At 44.0% G+C, this 22,089-nt stretch overlaps 1 protein-coding gene across 1 annotated transcript in view; it reads left to right on the top strand.

Annotated features, from left to right (window-relative positions):
* The window catches only part of TNFRSF21 (TNF receptor superfamily member 21), a 64,897-nt gene that overhangs the window by 11,562 nt on the left and 31,246 nt on the right, over positions 1-22,089 (top strand). Inside the window, exons 2-3 of the mRNA XM_079933729.1 lie at positions 7,079-7,730; positions 9,274-9,768. Coding sequence (XP_079789855.1) covers positions 7,079-7,730; positions 9,274-9,768 — 1,147 coding nt within the window. The remainder of the gene's footprint in view (positions 1-7,078; positions 7,731-9,273; positions 9,769-22,089) is intronic.

The raw sequence follows: 22,089 nt of genomic DNA on the forward strand, positions 1-22,089 counted from the left end.
GCTAAATCAACTATTGCTATTACTTTAAATTTTATATTTGATCTTTTTAATGTTGGGTTTATTAACCTTTCTGGAATTCAGCATCATGGTGGTGGTGAGACCTACATCAGTGTGTTCTGCAGAATGTTCATACTCCTAGTGTGAGTAAAGGATTTCATGGTCAAATAAGTTTCACCATTTTCTGCAGCCCTCCCTCTGGTCCTCCTGGGGCCATCATCAGGCTGCCATTAATTGTGCCTCTGCAAGACAGGGCTCCAGTCAGGAGCATTTCCTAAACTTTTAGACCAGGGGTTGGTGAACTTTATCTATAAAGAGCTAGATAGTATTTTCGGCCATGTAGACCCTGTGATCTCTGTGGAAACTACTCAACTCTGCCTCTGTACTTTGAAAGCCGGACCTAGGCAATGCCCAGAGGAATGAGTGTGGCTGGGTTCCAAGTAAACTTGATTTGTGGACACCGAAATTTGAATTTCAAATGATGTTTTTCATGTGTCACAAAATTTTATTCTTCTGTTGATATTTTTTCCCCAACTATTAAAAATGTAAAAGCCGGAGTTTGTTCACCGGTGTTGTAGACCCTAGAATCGGGAACCTCTGACTTAACTTCTTCTCCCTTTGTCTCCAGGGTACCTACTAGTAACACATCCTTCCTCCTCTGTGTTTTCTCATTTGCTGTATAGTAAGTTTATCTTCTAAATCTGTTTGGAAACGCCAGTTGGTCCTTGCTTGTCTTTTACCTCTTTGCCATGCGGTCTGTATGGGCTCCTAGCCTAGTAGGGTGTGTTTTAGGATTACAGTGTTTTTTGTTTTTTTTTTTTAATCTAGAGTCTTTGACACACTTATCAAGAATCGGATATTTTCGTGTTTTTTTTTTTTTTTTGGCCGCACCTCACGGCTTGTGGGATCTTAGTTCCCCACCTAGGGATGATGGAACCCGTGCCCTCTGCAATGAAAGCACGTAGTCCTAACCACTGGACCTCCACGGAACTCCCGTGTTTTGTTTTGTTTTTTAATAAAAAGGAGGCTACATATTTATTCTTTAGTTAGTGTTGTAAAAAAACAGGTATTATTTTTTATTTTTTTATTGAATGAAAGTTTCTTGAAATTCTGTAGCGCTTTACAATTTTCAAAAGTTTCATACACGTGATTCGTATTCATATAATCCCATAGGAACCCTTTTTCCCCCATCCCCGTATTGCTTCTCCCCCTTGCCTCTTTCCACTGGTAACCACTAGTTTGTTCTCTATTGGATATTTGTGTTTTAATTGAGGTGTTTTAAAAAGTTGTCTAATCCCAAGGGACTGAAACTAAACTAGAGTAAAATGACAGTAGAAGGAGTGATGATTAAAATAACTAACATTCATGGAGAACTTCCTTGGGTCTTGCGTGTTCTACCTGCTTTATGTGTAGTAACAATTAATTGTGAAAACAACCCTAGGATTGTTATCCTATGTATTATTTTTACTGCATTATTATTAAAATTATTTAATTGTATTATTATTATCTCCATTATATTAATGAGGAAATGGAGACACAGGTCAAACCACTTCCATACCCTCCCCCTTCCTCCCTCCCCCGCCCACCCCCAGCTCCAAATCAGGATCTGGTAGAGCTGGGCTTGCTCAGATGCTTCAGGCTAAATTAGGTTTTGTTTATACTTTCAGGCTGGAGTTGCTGGCCTGGCTGGTGGTGTTAGTTTTGCCTTGGTTTATATGAGGATTCTATAAATTCTTAGTGAGCCCAGAGGCATGTTTCCCCTACACCTTTACCTGTCTTATGTATAAGTTGGCTTCTCCACGTAGGTGGGGTCTTAGCCTATAGAATTAGCCATCGTGATGGATGGAGAGAGATGCGTTTCTGTGGTCCAAGGACTGAAGGCTGAGTACACACTCTTCTGCATTGTAGGTTCCAGGGAAGAGAGCATCCGGGTTAGTTCAGTCTTGCCCATTTTTTTCCCTTTTCCCCTGTGTCCCCCGAGCTTGCCTCCTTCCGGTCCTGTTGTCAGCACATTCTAGCCTCAGCATTCTCTAGATCTGCCAGCTTTAACAGCAGTCCCTGCTTTTACCCTAGCAACAGAAGGCTTTTTTATATCAGAGAGGATAGTAGACAGTGCCAGAGCCAACCACATTTATATAACACAACTGAGAACAGGTCTGTCCGTGCTTTGTAGAAGCTTTATCCCTGGTGCCTTTCTCTTTGTACATTCTTTTTCTTTCTTCAAGTCTAGAGAATTCCCAGCAGTCAGTGTCTTGCGATTACAAATTTAATGTGATGCTGAAAATAAAATGGTCAGAACTTCTGGGGGTGTTTCTACCCTGCCTGGTTTTTGCTGTTTGAGCATCTATTAGTATGTCTTATAGTCACCATCTCAGGAATAACTTGGTTCCCTTTTCTTTGTTATCGTAACCACAGTAGCAGAGATTCCTTTTGATGTACTAATTTTAGGCAGCATTGAACCATTTTCTATAGCAAACTCACAAGTGGTCTTCCTGCTGATCCCTTACGAATAGACCAAAGTTTATCACTGTCTTGAGTTTGCTCATTTTCCATGAAAAGTGATTGGAATTTGATAGGGAACAAGAATGACATAAACACGTTGTACTTATAAACTGCGTGGAATTTTTTCCCCATTTGTTTGAAGGACGACGTCACGGGATAAGAATTGTTGAAGAGAAATAGGCACCAGTATTCTGACATGTGTCAGCACAGCTGGTGCTTCTTGGGTCCATCTCTGTGCCCTAGAGTAGAAGCGATATAACAGGACAGGTGTGATGTGTATCACCAAGGTGAGTGTGGAGGCCTTTATAGCTGGTCGTTTTAGAGCTACCTCTTCCCTCCTTTGAAATTTGCTTTGTCTTGGGTTTTCCCTTTTAATCACTTCATAAGTATTTACAGTGCTCCCATATCCTGTACAGTTCGGGGTGGTACACTGATATTTGCTCATTTAACCATGATTGGTGGTGAAATAAGTGTCCTAAGTACATGAAATTTTTCCGATAACTAAAGTTGAAGCTAAGATGGGACATAGGTGACTTGCGGAGAATAATCTCATTACACTGCTTATAATTCCAAGCACCAAGTTAGTGTAATCTTTTTATGAAATGAAGGGGAGGTATTTTAAATTCTTCGTTACATTTGCTTGTCATCTTAAGCACCACACAAAGCATAATTCTTATAAGCCAGTTTTGGTTCTGTTAAAACAGAGTGATATCCTCAGGGGCTTTGGAGGCGAAACTATTTGCCTTTCCACCGAAAGGTGCCAACCTGCTTTATCTCTTGAGTGATGATGGCTACGTGGTGGAGGCATTTTGGTTTTCTCTCACTTGCCTTTATATCCATGCTCATGCCCAGCAACCTCTTCCATCCCCACCTTCTACTTTGCTGCTTCTAATTACTTACGGTCTGCAAAGCCATTCATTCATTTAGCCAACAAACCCTCGCCAGTTACACCACACATTGGGTACTGTCCTCAAGGACTTGGAGAGCATCAGAATGTAACAGAGTCTATTCTTATCCTCATGGAGCTTGTGGTCCAGAGGGGAAGACAACACTAAGCAGATGAATGTGTAACTACAAAATAAAGGTAGTCGTATAGGAAAAACAGGGATGAGGGGATGGATAAACAACAAGGTCTTACTGCATAGCACAGGAAACTGTATTCAATATCCTGTGATAAACCATACTGGAAAAGAATATGGAAAAGGATGTATATATATGTATAACTGAGTCACTTTGCTGGACAGCAGAAATTAACACAACACAATATAGTAAGTCAACTATATTTCAATAAAATAAATTAAAAAAAACATTTATTAGCCTAAAAAAATGTATATGAGGGGAGAATATGAGACCAGTTTTAAGTTGGGGAGGGGAGGGCAGGGATGGCATTTCCAAGTAAGCCCTAACTCTGGTAAAGGTTTTGCATTCCATCGTAAGTCATGTGGGGAGCCATTGAGAGTTTTAAGCAGGGGGTGGAAGGATCAGATTTGGCGTGTCCGTTGGAACGGGTGTCAAGAAAGAAAGCCACGAACTCCATACTCTGCTGGACTCTCCGAGGAGGTATGAGTGTTTCTGGTCCCTGAATTTTTTGACATTTCTTTTGACGGCTGAGCACAGGTATTGGCAGGCTTCTTTTTTTTTTCTTTTCTTTCCTGTAAAGAGCCAGATAGTACATACTTTAAGTTTGCAGCCATATGGTCTCTATCGCAACTCTCCAACTCTGCTGTGAATAACATGAAAGCAGCCATAGACGGTACCTGAATGAATGCCGAGGTTCCCATAACACTCATTTACAGGAACAGGGGGCATGTAGCTTGCTGACCCTCGGCTCAGAGGATCCTTTGTTTATCATTTCCATGATCTTCGTCACAGGTGGTTGAGCAAGGAAGGAAATGCAATCTACGTGGTTGACCCTGGCCTCGGGCTGCTTATAATCATTATGGGAAGATAAGTATATACACTGAGGAAGCCGTCAACTAACATTACAAGGCAATATGTCGTTAGGCACCAACATGATGAACAGAGGAAACAGGAAATGTGTTGAAGAATTTGCTCATCGGCTTGGCATCTGGGTGTCTAGGAATGGTTGTAAAGGCCTCATAGAGAAGGTGGAACTTGATAAACAATCACAGACACCTTGAAGAGGTTAGAGTTGAATACAACCTAGTCCAACCTGATAATTTTACAAGCATGTAAAACCGGGTCCGATTGATCTTAAGGCAGAGTCTGGACAAGAACACAAGTCCTCCGTTCTCTCAATCTTTGCCCAGGTATTCTTTGTATTTCAGGTCTGGTGCTCTCGTAGGCTGAAAATACGTATCTAGTAAATTCATAGTAATAAAGAGGGGAAGGAGTGAGAGGTTCCTAGTTTTTTGGTCCTTGAAGAAAGGGGTTCTCGAAAGACTGAGGGCAGCATAGTTGTAGCTGTCTTTTGGGATGAGAAGGAAAGAAGAGGGAAACTGGGGTGTTGTGTGGGAAGGGAAGGAGGCGAATACGGATTATAGAAAGAAACATGCGTACACTGACACATGGACAGAGAAGCAGTCTACGTGTCCTTAGTAGGAAGTATCTCTAAATTCTTTACCACGCGCATGTTCAAAGGTATATCCATACGGTTGAAGAGAGCTTGACCATTATAGAGAAGGAAGTACCTATGTGTTCAGACATGGAAAGATTTGGGTGATGCAGTATTAGAAGGTGAACAAAAGCAAGTCACAGAATAGTGGGTATGGCCTGTCCCCTTTCTATACGTAAACCAAACCCAAACCCAAAGTAGCTGAACTGGCCAGCTGAAAGCATGTATGTGTGTTTTATGTGTAAATGCTCAGGAATGGTGCACACCAGAATGAACAGTGCGTTTCTCTGGGGAATGGGTGGATTTGAGCAAAGACTTAAACATTTCACTCTATTTCATAATTATTAAAATTGTGACAAGAATGTTTATTTTTGTTATAAAAAGAATCATTAAAAAAGAGTAATATTAAAACAGTAAAAAGTGCCAGGTTGGGTGAGAGGCAGAGGGAAGGGCTCTGACCGTGGGACTGAGCTGTCTCAGAATCATAGGTGATTAGAGCCCCAGGAGGCCCGTCGTGGTTCAGGGGGTCTAAAACTTAGTTGGGGATGAGAATCACTTGGAAAGCTTAACAAGCAAACCAAACCAAAGCAAAACAGATTCCTGGCCACACTGCAGAGCCACATGATACCAGGTGATGGGCTGGGGATGTGGACTTTTAAAAAACTTCTCAGGTAATTTTGATGCTGCGTTTGAGGCCCGAGTCTTTGTCTGAAGCTCTGATTTAGTTTCCCTGCCTCTGTATCAAGGAGAGAAATAAGGATCTTGATCAGGGAGAGCCAGCTTCAGGTTTTCTGGCTCCTGTTCTCCTGAACTTTTCTCAGTGACTGTGTCTCTCGATTCAGGTGTTTTCCCTAACATCAGATTTTCGGTATCATCTAAATTTGTCTTTACATTTTATAGGGAACATTCTTAAATACTGTTTTGTTTTGTTTTTTAAAATAATTTATTTATTTTTGGCTGCATGGGGTCTTCGTTGCTACGTGTGGGCTTTCCCTAGTTGTGGCAAGCGGGCTGCACTTTGTTGCGGTACATGGGCTTCTCATTGCAGTGGCTTTTCTTGTTGCAGAGCACGGGTTCTAGGCGCGCGGGCTTCAGTAGTTGCAGCACAAGAGCTCAGTAGTTGTGGCGCGCAGGCTCAGTAGTTGTGTCCACGGGCTTAGTTGCTCCGCGCCGTGTGGGATCTTCCCAGACCAGGGCTCAAACCCGTGTCCCCTGCATTGGCAGGCAGATTCTTAACCACTGTGCCACCAGGGAAGTCCCTTAAATACTGTTTTTGAACTTGACTGTCCTCCTCCCCAAGCTTTGTGCTTGGGCTCCTAGGCGGCTGCAGGTTGACTGTGGCCTTCGGAGGCTCAACAAACAGGATGTGCATCTAAAAACATTAATTCTGTTATTTAAAGCTCGTTAAGAATGCCAAGGGCCTGCCTCTGTTTTACAAAATACAAACAAAAAACATTTACCTTTGTCTATTGGTCAACTCCAACCGGGTCACCTGTTAGGGAAGTAGCAGCTCAAATATTTGCCGCGCTGCTTCTCAGCTGACTTGTCCTGGGATCAAGAAATGGCCACGCAACCTCTGGGTCATAGAAGGAGGACACTATTCAGCAAGTTATTTTCCTCTTGCATTAGGATTTTGACTTCTGTGTAGCGTTTTTAATGCGAGTCCCAAAGTGCTTTCACATTCATATTCTCCATTGATTTTACAATCAGTTCGAGAGGTACTGTCAACTTCATTTTACAGATGGAAGAAAAGGAAGCTGAGGCAAAGTTCAGGCAACAAAACCACAGCTTCACAGCCAGGAGATCAGGCCCCCATACGGACCTGGAGTCTGTTTCTCTCTCTGTTATGTTGCAGCCGCAGTGTTAAAAGGGTACAGAACGGGTCAGACCTTTCATGGGAATGATGATGATGGTGGGGTTGGGATTCTTCCAACCTTTCTCCTCCTCTTCCCGTGTAACACCTTCTTGGTTTTTGTCCCCCCACCTGCTTTTTCCTTCTTTCAGCTTGGATTCCTCAGTACCACCAGGGCTCAGCCGGAACAGAAGGCCCCAAGTCTCATTGGCAAATACCACCATGTCGACCGTGTCACCGGCCAGGTGCTTACCTGCGACAAGTGTCCGGCAGGAACCTATGTGTCTGAGCACTGTACCAACACAAGCCTGCGTGTCTGCAGCAGCTGCCCCACGGGGACCTTTACCAGACACGAGAACGGCATTGAGAAATGCCACGAGTGTAGTCAGCCGTGCCCCCGGCCGATGATTGAGAAATTACCTTGTGCTGCCTTGACTGACCGAGAATGCACTTGCCCACCTGGCATGTTCCAGTCAAATGCTACCTGCGCCCCCCACACGGTGTGCCCTGTGGGTTGGGGGGTGCGGAAGAAGGGGACGGAGACGGAGGACGTGCGGTGTAAGCAGTGTGCTCGGGGGACCTTCTCTGATGTGCCTTCCAGTGTGATGAGATGCAGAGCGTACACAGACTGTCTGAGTCAGAACCTGGTGGTGATCAGGCTGGGGACCAAGGAGGCAGACAACGTCTGTGGCACGCTCCCGCCCCTCTCCAGCACCACCCCTCCTTCCCCTGGCACCATCAGCCTTTCCCGCCCTGAGCACGTGGAACCCCACGAAGTCCCTTCCTCCACTTATGTTCCCAAAGGTAACTTAACCTCATGAGTTATGTATGTGAGGAAGGCTTTGTGCCCCGTGGAGGTACCGAGAGTGGGCTTGGACCCAGGATATTTTCTCCATCTGGTCTATTCCAAAGTCACCCCTTGAAGAAAGGGCTTGCGTTTTGTGGCTATTTAAAGTCTAGCTTCTTTGGACCTGTTAGAAACATTGAGACTCAGAAGTTATCTATTGGGGGGAGCAAGTACCTGAGAACTAGGTGACATCAAGCTAGAAAATAAAAACTGAGAGAAACGAGGTCAGCGTGTGGCATTATGGAAGTCACTGAACTTCTCCAGGCCTTGGCTGCAAACTTGTCAATCGTATGACACCATAAATGAGTGATTTAGCTGTTTTAAGGTCCCTTCTAGATGAAAGGTTTTCCAACACCCAGTCAATCCTGGGGAGACACAGCCTGAAGGTCAGAAGGAGGAGGGGAGAAAAATACCATGACATCTGGAAGGGAGGGATGAATGTTGGATCTGAGGTGGGCCAGAAAAGGAAAGTAAGGCAGAAGCTTCAGGAAACAAGCACATCCGTGTCACATTGAAGGTAACTAGCGTTCACATCTAGAAAAGAATTTCTTTTTTTCAAAGGACTTTATGTCCTCCATCAAGTGTATCCCAGTTTTCCTCAGAACTCATTTTGAACCTCAGGCAAGAATAACATTGTTTTTATTTTCATGTCCTTTTTGATTAAATTTAATTTTCATGAGATGACAGCCAGTGTGAGCTGTGCTTTCCAGCAGACTCTCACGTGTGGTTACGTTTGACCTTCCTGATGACTCCATAAGGAGGGCCTTCTCACAACCGCCAGTTGAAATGAAGTAACAACCTCAGAGATCCCATGACCTGCCCAGGTTTCCTCACGGGTTGATTCAGGCCAGGTCCTGTCTCTTGGGACTCAAATTCCCAGGCTTTCACTCCTTAATAGAGAATGCTTGTGGAAGCTTCTCCGAAAGCAGTCCACCGAGCTGCCTGCCCAAATCTTGTTCCTCTTATCACCAGCACATACTAAGCAGGTCCTGCCTGATTTTACTCACTGACCTGTCTCACCGAACCTTTCACTAGTCAGACTTAGATTGGAGTTCGAGCTCTTTTCTTTATTTTAGTCATATTCTCCACTTTACCACTGCACCGTGAAATAGCCAACTGGTGGGAGAGTAGCAATAACGAAACTAAAGGACAAAGGAATTCAGTTGGAACTAGTTTTCTGAATAATCAAAACAATTAAGGGTTGACTCAGTATGTGCAGCACAGGAGAAGCTGCTATGAAGCTCAGACACTGGATCCCTGAGGATGCCCTTGGTTTTGACATGAGGAAGTGAGTTTAGCTGTTAAGCTGAGTTTTCACCTTCTCCATAAAGGTGCTGTCAGGGTCTTTATGAAAATGTACAATGCTGTTTATTCTTAAGCTCCAAAGGTCGTCTTTTCTTGGATTATCTGGCCTGGTTTGGAGATGTCTAGGAAGAGGAGGGAATGTATAGAGCCCCACATATAGAAAAGCTCTTCCCCCCTCCTTACTCTTTTTTCTAGGCATGAACTCAACAGAATCCAACTCTTCTGCCTCTGTTAGACCAAAGGTGCCGAGTGGCATCCAGGAAGGGACAGTCCCTGAGAACACAAGCTCAGCGAAGGGGGAGGAAGGTACGAACAAGACCCTCCCAAACCTCCAGGTAGTCAACCACCAGCAAGGCCCCCACCACAGACACATCCTGAAGCTGCTGCCGTCCATGGAGGCCACCGGGGGCGAGAAGTCCAGCACGCCCATCAAAGGCCTCAAGAGGGGCCATCCCAGGCAGAACCCACACAAGCACTTTGACATCAATGAGCATCTGCCTTGGATGATCGTGCTTTTCCTGCTGCTGGTGCTTGTGGTGATAGTGGTGTGCAGCATCCGGAAAAGCTCGAGGACGCTGAAGAAGGGGCCCCGGCAGGATCCCAGCACCATTGTGGAAAAGGCGGGGCTCAAGAAATCCATGGCCCCCACCCAGAACCGGGAGAAGTGGGTCTACTACTGCAATGGCCACGGTAAGCCTCCCACCTTTCCCCCTTGCTTCCAGATCCCCCGCCTCTCCCTGCCTAGTCCCTGTGGGCGGAAGGAATGGGAAATGCAACGTTTCTGGAATCTCCTTTGAATACCAAGTGCTGTTGGATCTCAGTCGTGTTCCGAAAAAGGAGGTGGTCAGCATTCGACATAATAACGTTCAGAGAGAAGAACTCCTCTGTCACCTGTCCCCATGGCACAGTTAGAGGACAGTGTTTTGGCATCAGAGACGTGAGAGTGACCTTTAGGGACTTTGTTCAACCTCATCATTTAACAAGGGAGGGAATCAAGTTCAGAGAGGTTTGGCTGCGTTGACCCAGGGGAGTCTTTTGTTCGGGACAGATGGGACTGAATCCATGTCTCCTGACTTTGGAGCCCTTGCGTCTTCACAGGGGACTGCTCAGAAAATTGAGGGAGAAAAAAAACAACTTGTCTTAAATTTGCCTTGTTGAATTTGAGCCTTGCTTTTAGGTTCCTATCACTTTTCTCACATGTACTTTTTCCCCCTTATATTTTTAGGATCGCATTTCTATCAGGAAGATCGAAAGGTCTTTTGGGTTTTAGACACTCAAAGCTTAGTATATCGGTTATCATCTGAGGCTGGGCCCTGTATCTTTTTCCTAGTTGTCAGTGTGTGCGGATATAGGCTGGAATATTTCATTTCTTCCTCTTTTGAGGGCAAAAAGTAGCTTATAGAACTTGTCCTAGCAGCTAAGTGTCATCTGAAGACTACAGTTTTCAGACTGTGGCAGTAACTTCCGTTTCTTTAATATTAAATGATATTTCAGCTCAAAGTTTTGATAATCCCATTTGGGATCGTTTTCCTTAAAGATAAAGGGGTGGGCTTCCCTGGTTGCACAGTGGTTGAGAGTCCGCCTGCCGATGCAGGGGACGCGGGTTCGTGCCCCGGTCTGGGAAGATCCCACATGCTGCAGAGCGGCTGGGCCCGTGAGCCATGGCCGCTGAGCCTGCGCGTCCGGAGCCTGTGCTCCGCAACGGGAGAGGCCACAGCAGTGAGAGGCCCACGTACCGCAAAACAAACAAACAAAAAACAAACAAAAAAAAGGTAAAGGGGTAAGCTTAACTTCCTAAAAGGTGGTTTGGCCTTTTGTATTGAGTCTTAAAAATGTTTATACTCTTTGACCCAGCAATTCTATTTTTGTGAATCTATCATAAAGATATAAACCAGAAATATTTAAAAAAAATTTAAGCACAAAGATCTTGAACTTTTAATTCAGCATTATTTATAATAAGTAAAAACTGGAAATACTCAAAGGGCTGGTTTTAGGGAAATGGCTATGTACATTATGGCATATCTATATAGTAGAATATTATGTTGACACTGAAGATTTTATTATGAAGTTTTTTACTTTTTACCCATGACATAGGAAAATGTTTATACTAGGTTAAAGAATGGGAAAAAAAAAAAGCTCCCCACTACACACTTTATAGAATATTATCCTAGTTCTCTTAAAATTTAGGAATAAAGACTGAAGGAAATATGCCAAAATGACGATGTTTCTTCCAGTTTGGTGGGATTTGGTGAGATTTATGTGGATTTTTTTCCTTCTTTATTAGTTTTCTGTCTTTTCCCCAAATTTTCTGTGATAAGTACATGCTACTTTTGTAATCAGAAATGTAGAGAAAGTTTAAAAGAACAACTCATTTTGCTTCTTTTTGCTAATTTATATGAACGATCAAACCAAGTGAAAGTCAGACTGGGGTGAACCTCCGACTTGGGATGAGCCTATACAGACTTGAATAAAACAACCCTTTGCAGGCAACCATCTGGGCAAGGGAGGCTCCAATTCTTCCTCCTTTTTAATAAAAAATTTTTATTTGGATATAATCTCAAACATATGGAAAAATTACCAAAATAGTACAAAGAATATCTATATACCTGTGCCCAGATTGACCTATTGTTAACATTTCGCCCTTTTGCATTATCATTTGCTCTCTTTCTATAAAAATATAAATTTTATATTATAAAATGTGCCATGTAGAATAATCTACGTTATATATAATGTTATATAATGTTCCATAGTACACAATATATAGCATGTATATGCACCTATATACAGACATAAAATAATTTTTCTGAACCATTTTATGACCATTTATGCCTAGATTCTTCAGTATGTATTTCCTAACAATAAGGATATTCTCTTAAAAAACCAGCACAGTTTTCAGCTTCAGTAAATGTAACATGGATGCAATATTTTAATTTGCTGTCCATATTCCATAGTTGTCAGTTGACCCAGTAAGGCCCTTGATAAACAGCATACTTTTTCCTCTGGTATAGGGTCCTGCCTAGGATCCTATATTTCATTAAACTGTCCTTTAAGGTGGCCAGGCAGAACACTTGTTCTAATATATCTAATTAGCAGAAAACAATGTTCACATTGTGCTTAATTATGTAAATATTTGGAACTCTCCTCTCATTATTCATTTTATTTTTTAATAAATTTATTTATTTATTTATTTTATTTTTGGCTGCATGAGTCTTCGTGGCTGCACGCGGGCTTTCTCTAGTTGTGGCGAGCCAGGACTACTCTTCGTTGCGGTGTGCGGGCTTCTCACTGTGGTGTCTTCTCCTGTTGCAGAGCACGGGCTCCAGGCACACAGGCTTTAGTATTTGCAGCACGCGGGCTCAGTAGTTGTGGCTTGAGGGCTCTAGACCACAGGCTCAGTAGCTGTGGCGCGCACGGGCTTAGGTGCCTCAGGGCACGTGGGATCTTCCCGGACCAGGGATCGAACCCGTGTCCCCTGCATTGGCAGGCGGATTCTTAACCACTGCGCCACCAGGGGGAAGCCCTCACTTTATTAAAGAAACGACTCCATTGCTTTAGTAGCTGGATTTATAGATTAGATTATGGTCAGCTATAGTTCTAAACTCTCTTGCAGTGCAGTTTTCGGAATTCTTGAGAACACAGGGAGTTGTAGAAGTAAATCTGGTCCAGCAGCAGAAAGCAATTTAGTACCATGATCTTAGGCATTCTTATGGCCACTGCAACCTTGTAAACTACTATGTCTGTGTCCTTGAAGCAATCCTATTTTGTAGAAGGAATGGAAGTGCTAAATTAAACAAAACCTGAGCCTACCTTCCGAGAAAGCAGTATTTCAGCAATACACTTCTCCAACTAAATCGCAGTCGTCTCGCTCAGATGTTATTATCTCTTCCAGTAGTTGAACCTTTTCCCCCAGGATTTTGCATTGGGAAGTTTATGTTTAAGGTGTTTTTTTAAGGAAGGTCTGTTTCCAAATTGCTATTCTCAAAGGTACACCCAGGTAAAATCCCATAACAAAGAGAGGTTCTGTTTCAGAAAAACCATTCCAGGTGCTCAGAGAGGCCTCTGGAAACAATACCGTGTTGATCTGATTGCAGTGAGTTCTGGGCAGCAGATAATCCTGTATAATAAGATCGTTTTCTGGTCCTTGTCCATTTCACACTGAATTGTTCAAGAGGACGAGGGTGGGGATAAAATCGCCTAGTCCTGTGTATTCTGTATAAGAGGTCGTGTAGGACCTCACTTAACCCTTACCCGCCTTAAGCAGATGGTGCCGTGCTCCTGAATGCCTTGTAGACCCCCAGCACTGTGAAGCCAGCCCAGTGGTTCCCATCTTTCTCACCAACAAGAACCTCTTTTGGTTCCACTCATCCCTCTCTTCCGTGGGTTTACGGTTTTAAAGTTGAACTCCACAAAACTGCCTCCCTACTTCCATGGAATCCTAGTGTTGGAAACACATGACGAGACCTTATGTGGCCAGGAGGATGGGAGACTGAGGGGCTGTGGCATTTTGTATGTTTCCTTCCTTTCTGGAGTCATAGCAATTTTCTGTTGGTAGATTGGGACTGTACTGTGGTTTCTTGTAATATGTCCTTTTCAGCAGCAGGAATTGAATGTCCATTCAGAATTTATTTAAGAGTTTATTACTAGGTCCAAGTATCATCAAGATGTAAGTCTGTTGTTAATGCTTAATGTGCCATGTTTTTGTCTTTTTCTTTTTGGCTACATTGGGTCTTTGTTGCTGCGCGCGGGCTTTCTCTAGTTGCGGCAAGCAGGGGCTACTCTTTGTTGCAGTGCGCGGGCTTCTCATTGTGGTGGCTTCTCTTGTTGGAAGCACGGGCTGTAGGCGTGTGGGCTTCAGTAGTTGTGACCCACGGGCTCTGTAGTTGTGGCTTGCAGGCTCTAGAGCGCAGGCTCAGTAGTTGTGACACACAGGCTTAGTTGCTCTGAGGCATGTGAGATCTTCCCGGACCAGGGCTCGAACCCATGTCCCCTGCATTGGCAGGAAGGCTCCTAACCATTGTGCCACCAGGGAAGTCCCTTTTTGTCGTTTTTAAAAATTTTAGTTCTTTTGATAACATAACCCAAGCATAATGGGGCAAGTGGGGTTCCAAAATGTTCAACTTAAAGCTTAATGTGGGTTCATGTTATTTGGGAAGTTACATGGAAAACAATATTTTTTTTGTCTGATCGCTTTGGAAACAAAAAGCACCAAAGTAAGGAGAGTGACACTCCTTGTGTACGCACTGACCGTCCATTGCACTGAGAAAGTCTCAAGTGATCTTAAAACAGTCACCTCATTCACTTCGTTAGGATTATGGATCATACAGAGCAGTGTGGTCCTGTCCCAGTTAAGGACAGAGATGGCTTGAGAACGGGAGCCAGTGCCGTTCTCTCGGTGCCGTTTCTAATATGGGTCCTTGCTATTGACTTTCCTTCCTTTGTTCCTCTCCTCCCTTCTGCCTTCCCCACTTCTCTCTCTTCCTATTTGTGACCTGTAACTATTTGTGATGAGTATGAAGTTGGGTTCCCAGCAGCCCCGTTGCCCTTGGGATTTTGAGGGGAAGTTTGGAAAGCAGGTGAGGTGTGGAAATTGCCCTGAAATACTTGCGGAGGAGGTTCTGGATAGTGAGAAAGGGAGCAAAAAACGGACAACGTCTCTCTTCAGTCACATTCCCTTTTTCTTCCAGACTTCAGGCTATGAAGAAAAATGAGGGGAAAAAAGGGTGAGAGACAAAGGAATTGGACTTACCTTGTTTAAACTGCACTTAGTTCCTGATGGGCACATTCATAGTCCTGGATCTTAGGGAGATCGGAAGCATTTGACGGGGACAGTAATCCTTCCCTGTGTAGTTTCTTAAAGCGCGTGTTATATAAAGACAGCGTCTCCTTTCAGTGGACTGCAGGAGGGATTGTGAAGGTAGCTGGTGGATGTTTTCTCAAGCAGACCGTTTTGTACCTGCAGCAGCAGCAAAAAGGCAAAGGGCTCATTCTGTAGAACGAGATACTAAGATGCTATTTCTTTTTTTTTTAATTTTTAAATTAAAAAATTTTTTAAATTGGAGTATAGTTGATTTACAATGTTTTGTTAGTTTCTGGTACAGCAAAGTGATTTGGTTATATCTATCTATCTATCTATCTATCTACCTATCTATCTATATTCTTTCTTAGATTCTTTTCCATTATAGGTTATTATAAGGTATTGAATATAGTTCCCTGTGCTATACATTAGGTCCTATAGTAGTCTGTATCTGTTAAACCCAAACTCCTAATTTATCCCTCCCTCACCCTTTCCCCTTCGGCAACCATAACTTTGTTTTCTATGTCTGTGAGTCTGTTTCTGTTTCATAAATAAGTTCATTAGTTCATTTGTATCATTTTTTTAGATTTCACATGTAAGTGATATTATACGGTATTTGTCTTTCTCTGTGTGACTTGCTTCACTTAGTATGAGCATCTCTAGGTCCATCCGTGTTTTTGCATAACTTTGACGTCCCAATCTGTACCTAAAGACTGTTCTTAGGGAAAACAATGCTGCTTAAGGAACAGGACAGAACTGGCCTAGTGCACTTACTTAAAAGGTTCAGATATTGTCCTGGCACTGAGCTCTATTTTAGATCTTGAGTTTCTGGTAATATATTTTTTATTTCTTCCATCCTTTCCCCCATCCACAACTCACTGCTCAAGCAAAGCGAAACAGGACATCATCCTGCCTTACCCAGCAAACAAGCAGATGCACATCCCCTCCCATCTCTGTGGTCTTTAGGTTTTACTCAGTAACGACCATGTTCTCAGTTCTGGGTCCCTACAAATCCCAACAATAGGCTGAGAATAAATGCTTCCTTTCCTCCCAGAATTCTGGTTCCTTACAAATCCCAGCAATAGGCTGAGAAAAACTGCTTCCTTCTTTAGGATTGGCCCCGTGTGGGAGAAGCGGTTATTATTGGGGCTTATGAAGGAAAACCATCCCTCAGTTTTGCAATTCTGCAGACTTCATCCTCTTTCGAGGGGAAGCAGGAAGATACCATGGAATTGTAAGAGCGGAATTGTGATTGTGTGTCTCTTATAAATATTTCCCCGAAGTTGCAGGGGTTGGTTAGGGACAGATGCTGAGTAACTGACATCTGTGCCTTGGATGCATTGGAACAACATCAATATACTCTTCAGTCAGGTTTCAGGAATGACATAACATTTTGCCTGAATTATTAAAACCACTATAAGCAGTGTTGAGAAATGAAGAACGAATGAAGTGCATTAGGAATTCAATAATAAGTACTTTTCCACTTTACATTTTTCTAAAGTGAGATTAGGGAGTGTTTGCTACCACCCACATAGGCAAGATCTTGAGGTGATTTTGGGGTGCAAAAGATGGAATGAACCGTGACTTACTAATTTTCTAACCTTATAAGAAAGGTTTCTGCTACCATTAAGTTTTCATTGTCTACTTTTCTTTAACAAAGACTTGTATCGTGCTTACTGAATGCCATATCCTGTTCTAAGCATTTTTTATAAATATTAACTTAATTTTCTTAACCATATGAGGTAGGCCACTATCATTGCCATTTTACAGGTGGGAAAACTCAGGTACAGAGAATCACTTGCCCGAGGTCGCACAGCTACAAAAGGGCAGTGCTAGGCTTTAAACCCAGGCACTGATCTGACTCTGGACACTGCCCCTTGATTCTTAGAATCTGGATTTATTTTTCTGGTTCTTGGAATCTGGATTTTAATTTTTCCAATGTTAGAAATTTCTAGTTTCTATGGTTGATTTTTTAAAATTGTGCTCAATCAAGAAAAATTTATTTCCCTTAGCAAAACCCAGCTTGTTCTGAAATAAAACAAATGAAAAATTGTCACCCATGATGAGTTTTCCTCCATAGAAGTCACCCCGATTTCCTACTTTTCACTGTTTTCTTGGATTGCTTGAAATGGAAAAATTCTAAAGCCAGATACCCAATGGCTGAAGGCTCTGAGGGCTGTTTGAAAACATAAAGGCTGTTTCAGATAAGTCAGAGGTGATGGAGTCGTGCTAATTGGAACTCACATCTGTTGAACTTGGTGGTAGTTTTCTCAGCCCCAGGCAGCAGCAGCTGCAACCGAAGAAACCCTCCTCCCTTTGCCAAAAGGCTCCTGGACTCCAAATTCTAGACAGTCATCCTGTCTGTCAGCCCAAATTTCCTACGGGAAGTAGACTTGAAGTGTAAACACCGGGAAGCCGGGCTGAAGGGAGCAGATTATTCCAGTTAAGAGGTTGCTGTGCCCTTGCTCTGCCCCAGGGCCGCAGTCATTTTCTGGGAGCAGGCAGGAACAGGCGGGCTGGTCTCCATCCCGCGCTCCCCAACCCCGGTCTTTGCCACCTTTGCTTCCGGTAATGCTACTTCCAGCCGACGGCACCTTTCGGTTGAACCTCTAAGATGTTTGAGAATTATAAAGCACACACAACCACTGCAGTAGAAAAGCCTCTTATTGCGACAGCCTCAAAGCATTATCTCGTGCACAGAGTCTAGAGTCTGTCATACAGAGTGAAGTAAGTCAGAAAGAGAGAGACAAATACCGGATGCTAACACATATATATGGAATTTAAGAAAAAAAATGTCACGAAGAACCTAGGGGTAAGACAGGAATAAAGACGCAGACCTACTAGAGAATGGACTTGAGGCTATGGGGAGGGGGAAGGGAAAGCTGTGACAAAGCAAGAGAGTGGCATGGACATATATACACTACCAAACTTAAGGTAGATAGCTAGTGGGAAGCAGCCGCATAGCACAGGGAGATCAGCTCGGTGCTTTGTGACCCCCTGGAGGGGTGGGATAGGGATGGTGGGAGGGAGGGAGACGCAAGAGGGAAGAGATATGGGAACATATGTATATGTATAACTGATTCACTTTGTTATAAAGCAGAAACTAACACACCATTGTAAAGCAATTATACTCCAATAAAGATGTAAAAAAATAAAAATAAAGCACTAAAAAAAAAAAAAGAAAGAAAGGTGTGGCCTTTGCCCTTGGAAGGCTGTTGTCCTCCCCAGGCCCACCCACCAATGGCTTCTTCCTCTAGGTTTTAGAGGACAGGTGTTTATGTTTTAAATGTATATTTTTTTCTCTAATTTATCGAACAGCTTTTGAATTTAAGTTGTTTAGGATACTGAAAAACACATAAGCATTTTCCCCACGTAGGGCTAAAATACAAGTAGAAAAGAAAATCCTTACAAATGAGTGTCCTTGAATCAACCTGGTCAGGTATTATGTAAGCAGATTTTGCAGAGAAGGAGGAATTTCTCTAATTCTGTTGATTGTTCTTCACGAGTAATTGGTCGTTACCCTTGCAGCGTATGAACAGAATTTGACGTATTAGGTTGTTGATGGTATGTCAGATTGTAAAAATTAGGCGAGTTCAAGTTTATAAATTAAAAAAATAATAGTTCTCACTATATTTCGTCAAATCTAAGACGCACCATTATTTTATACACCACTAAGGAAAAAAGCACACTGCAACCAAGCTACGGAAAGGCATTGGTTAAAAACATATATATCACTTATACGTGGAATCTAAAACGCTGATACAAATGAACTTATCTACAAAACAATTAGACTCACAGATTTGGAGAACAAATTTGTGGTTACCAAAGGGGGAAGGAGTGGGGGAGGGATAAACTGGGAATTTGGGATTAACAGGTACATACTACTGTATATAAAACAGATAACCAACAAGGACCTACTACTGTATAGCACAGGGAACTATATTCAATATCTTGTAATAACCTATAAGGGAAAAGAATCTGAAAAAGAATACCTATCTATCTATCAACCTATCTATATCTGAATCACTTTGCTGTATACCTGGAACACTGTAAATCAACTATATTTCAGTTTTTAAAAAGTGCATTTAGATGTTTTAGCACCTCTAAAATATGGTAGCAATGTTTTAGCCCCAATCTGGCCTCTTTTCCACGTAGTCTGACAGCACGATTCTCACTGCATTGTTCGGTTCTGAGTTTTCCTCTACGGCCCACTGGGTCCCTTGGTTCCCTTCTTTCTGAAACACTTCCTTCCTTTGGCTTCCTGGACTCCACCCTCTCTTGCTCTCCTCCCACCTCTCTGGCTGTTCCTTCTCCAGCTCCTTGGCTATTTCCTCCTCTTGGACCCCACCTCTGAATAATGGAGAGCTCCGGGGCTCAGGACTCAACCCTCTTTTCTACCCTCACACACCCCTTCCCTGGGTGACCCATGGCTTTAAATGCCATCTATCTTCTGCTAATTCCCAAGTGCATCTACCCAGCCTGGATCTTGTACCCGAACTCAACATACAGATAGCCTCCCACCTGCCTGATGGACCCAGATGTCCAAGAGGCACCTCCCACTTAAGATGTGAAACCCTGAATCCCGAACCGTGCTGTTCACATCAGTTGTCCAGCGCAGAAAATGGCCCCTCTGGTCTTCCTGCTGCTCCGAGCAAAACCTTCACTCCTTTCCTGCTTTCTCATCCCACATTCAAGCCATTAGCCAATCCAATCAGCACTACCTTCAAAATAGATGCAGAAGGCCACCATTTGCCCTCATTTCCACAGCCACCACCCTGGCCCCAAGGCACTGTCACCTCCCTCCTGGATCATTGCCATGGCCTCTGAACTGGTTGCTCCACTTCTGCCTGTGCCCCTTTTAGTTTATTCTTTTCACAACGGCCAGAGTGATCCTGTTCCATGTAAGTCACATCGCGGCAGTCCTGTCCTTGAAACGTCAAAATCCCCAGTGACTTTTCACTGCACGGGGAGCGGCAGCCTGAAAGCCCAGTGCAATCTGTACTCCCCTCCTGGCCATTCGTATCTAGCCTCTGACGCCCACCACACTCCCCATCACTCACTGTTGCAGCCACACTGGTCTTCCTGCCCTCTTTGTACATGCCAGCACCCATCCTCCCTTTCTACCTGCGGTTCCCTCCACAGGACTTGCTCCCTCACCTCCATTAGGGCTTGATTCCAACGTTAGCTCAGTGGAGCCTTCTTTGAGATATCAGGGAGAAGGCCCCATATTTAAAATTGCAGCCCTGCCCCCTCGGTCCCCTTCCCCTGCTGTCTTTTACTCCTTAGCACTCCTGGCTGTGCAACGTATGGAATATTTTATTACTTCCCGCGTTCCCCAGCAGAATGCGGACTTCACCAGGAAAAAGGATTTTGTTTTGCCTCATTCGCTGCCACGTCCGCGATGCCCAGAATCATGTCTGGTGCTCAGTAAGGGCTCAGTACATTTTCATTATATGAATAAATGAACAGCTTCATACAGAGGCTGAGACAGGGAGGAAGAGGGCATTTCGTGTTGTTTTGTTTTCCTCCTGGAATGAAAGAAAAGGTTATTAGTTTTGTCCTCACAGCCTCAGTGAAATTTATATCTTCCATTCCTACTGCTTTGATAGAGTTTGCCCTTGGTAAACAGTTCTTCCATTAACCACGAGACCTTTGCACGGTGGCTTTTAAGCGGCTCCCGAGATTCATCTGAGCTTGTAACGATTGCCCATTGAACCTTCAACAAGATACTGATGAATTCAGCTTTGGAAATCACTTTTGGGGTTTCAGATGAAATCTAAACAGTTCCTCCAACTTTTTACCTCAATAGGGAAGGAGTATTTTTAACTTGGGGCCAACCAAGTTCCCGGCGTGGATGAAGCAGTTTCCTGTGTGATGCTTTGGGAGTGATCGCTTTAGATATAGTATGTTTTTTGTCTTTTGCTTTTGGCCACGCGGGATCTTAGTTCCTTGACCAGGGATCGAACCCATGCCCCCTACAATGGAATCGTAGAGTCTTAAACTCTGGACCGCCAGGGAAGTCCTGATAGAGCATGTTTTAACCATCCTATGACATGCTGGTTACTGCAAAAAAAACCCCATGCACATGTGGGGTTGTTGCTTTTAGGAGCATTTACTATGTTATCAGGCCAGCCAGACCGTGGCCTGGATAGCTTATCTCTGGAGGAGGTTTCCGCCATGGTGGGACCTCTTTGCCTCGTGCGCTCTGGGCCCTCACATGGATTCAGTGGACCACCCTCAATGGGAGGAGGGCGCCAGCAGAGGGAGAGGTTATTGCACAAGGGCTGGGTTCCTGTGCCAGGAAGCCCACGTTTCCCCCATTGGCAGCCACACGTGGGCCTTTCTTCTTGTCAAAGAGACTGTAGATCCGGCAGGGCTACCCGGCAAGGATGTGCATTTGGTCCCTTTCAGGGACTTAAGTTACAGGGGCTAATGGGGTGACAAATGGTGGGGAGGAGGTTCAGGCAAGAGGGGAGGGATGTAAAAAGGCTCTCATTCATTCATTCAGAGATACTCATTGTACTTTTGTTATGTGCTAGGCTCCGGGAGTAGCTGGGGATAATGGTGATCGAAGCAGACATGGGGCTCGGGCAGAAGGTGGCCAGAAAAGGCATCTCTGAGGACATGACCATTGTACAGGGAAGGCCATCATGGCATGCTAAAGGCAGGCTTTTTTTTTTTTTTTTTTGCGGTATGCGGGCTTCTCACTGTTGTGGCCTCTCCCGTTGGGGAGCACAGGCTCCGGACGCGCAGGCTCAGCGGCCATGGCTCACGGGCCCAGCCGCTCTGCGGCATGTGGGATCCTCCCGGACCGGGGCACGAACCCGTGTCCCCTGCATCGGCAGGTGGACTTTCAACCACCAGGGAAGCCCCACCATGGGTTCTTAATGATGGCACTCATTTCAGATATTTATCTCCAAAAGGAAGGAGCGTCAATACCTTCTCTTGAAAAGGTCAATTCAGGTTCGTATTTAAAGAGGAGGAACTTTTTTTGCATACTGACGTTGACATTGAGCCTCCGATGAGGGTTGTCACCCAGATTATATCTGATTCAGGGTTTTATAACGCATGGGAAAATGCCATGTCTTCCACAATAACCCAACTGCTCACCTTGTGCCTTTTCCTTGAGCTCCCTCACAGCAGAGCTGGGCAGAGTCCGCTTATTCGGAAGAACCCCCCGAGTCCTGTTGTGATGCCCTGTGTGTGGCGGGGGGCAA

The sequence above is a fragment of the Stenella coeruleoalba genome (genome assembly GCF_951394435.1).
Source record: "Stenella coeruleoalba genome assembly, chromosome: 10".
Taxonomy (NCBI): domain Eukaryota; kingdom Metazoa; phylum Chordata; class Mammalia; order Artiodactyla; family Delphinidae; genus Stenella; species Stenella coeruleoalba.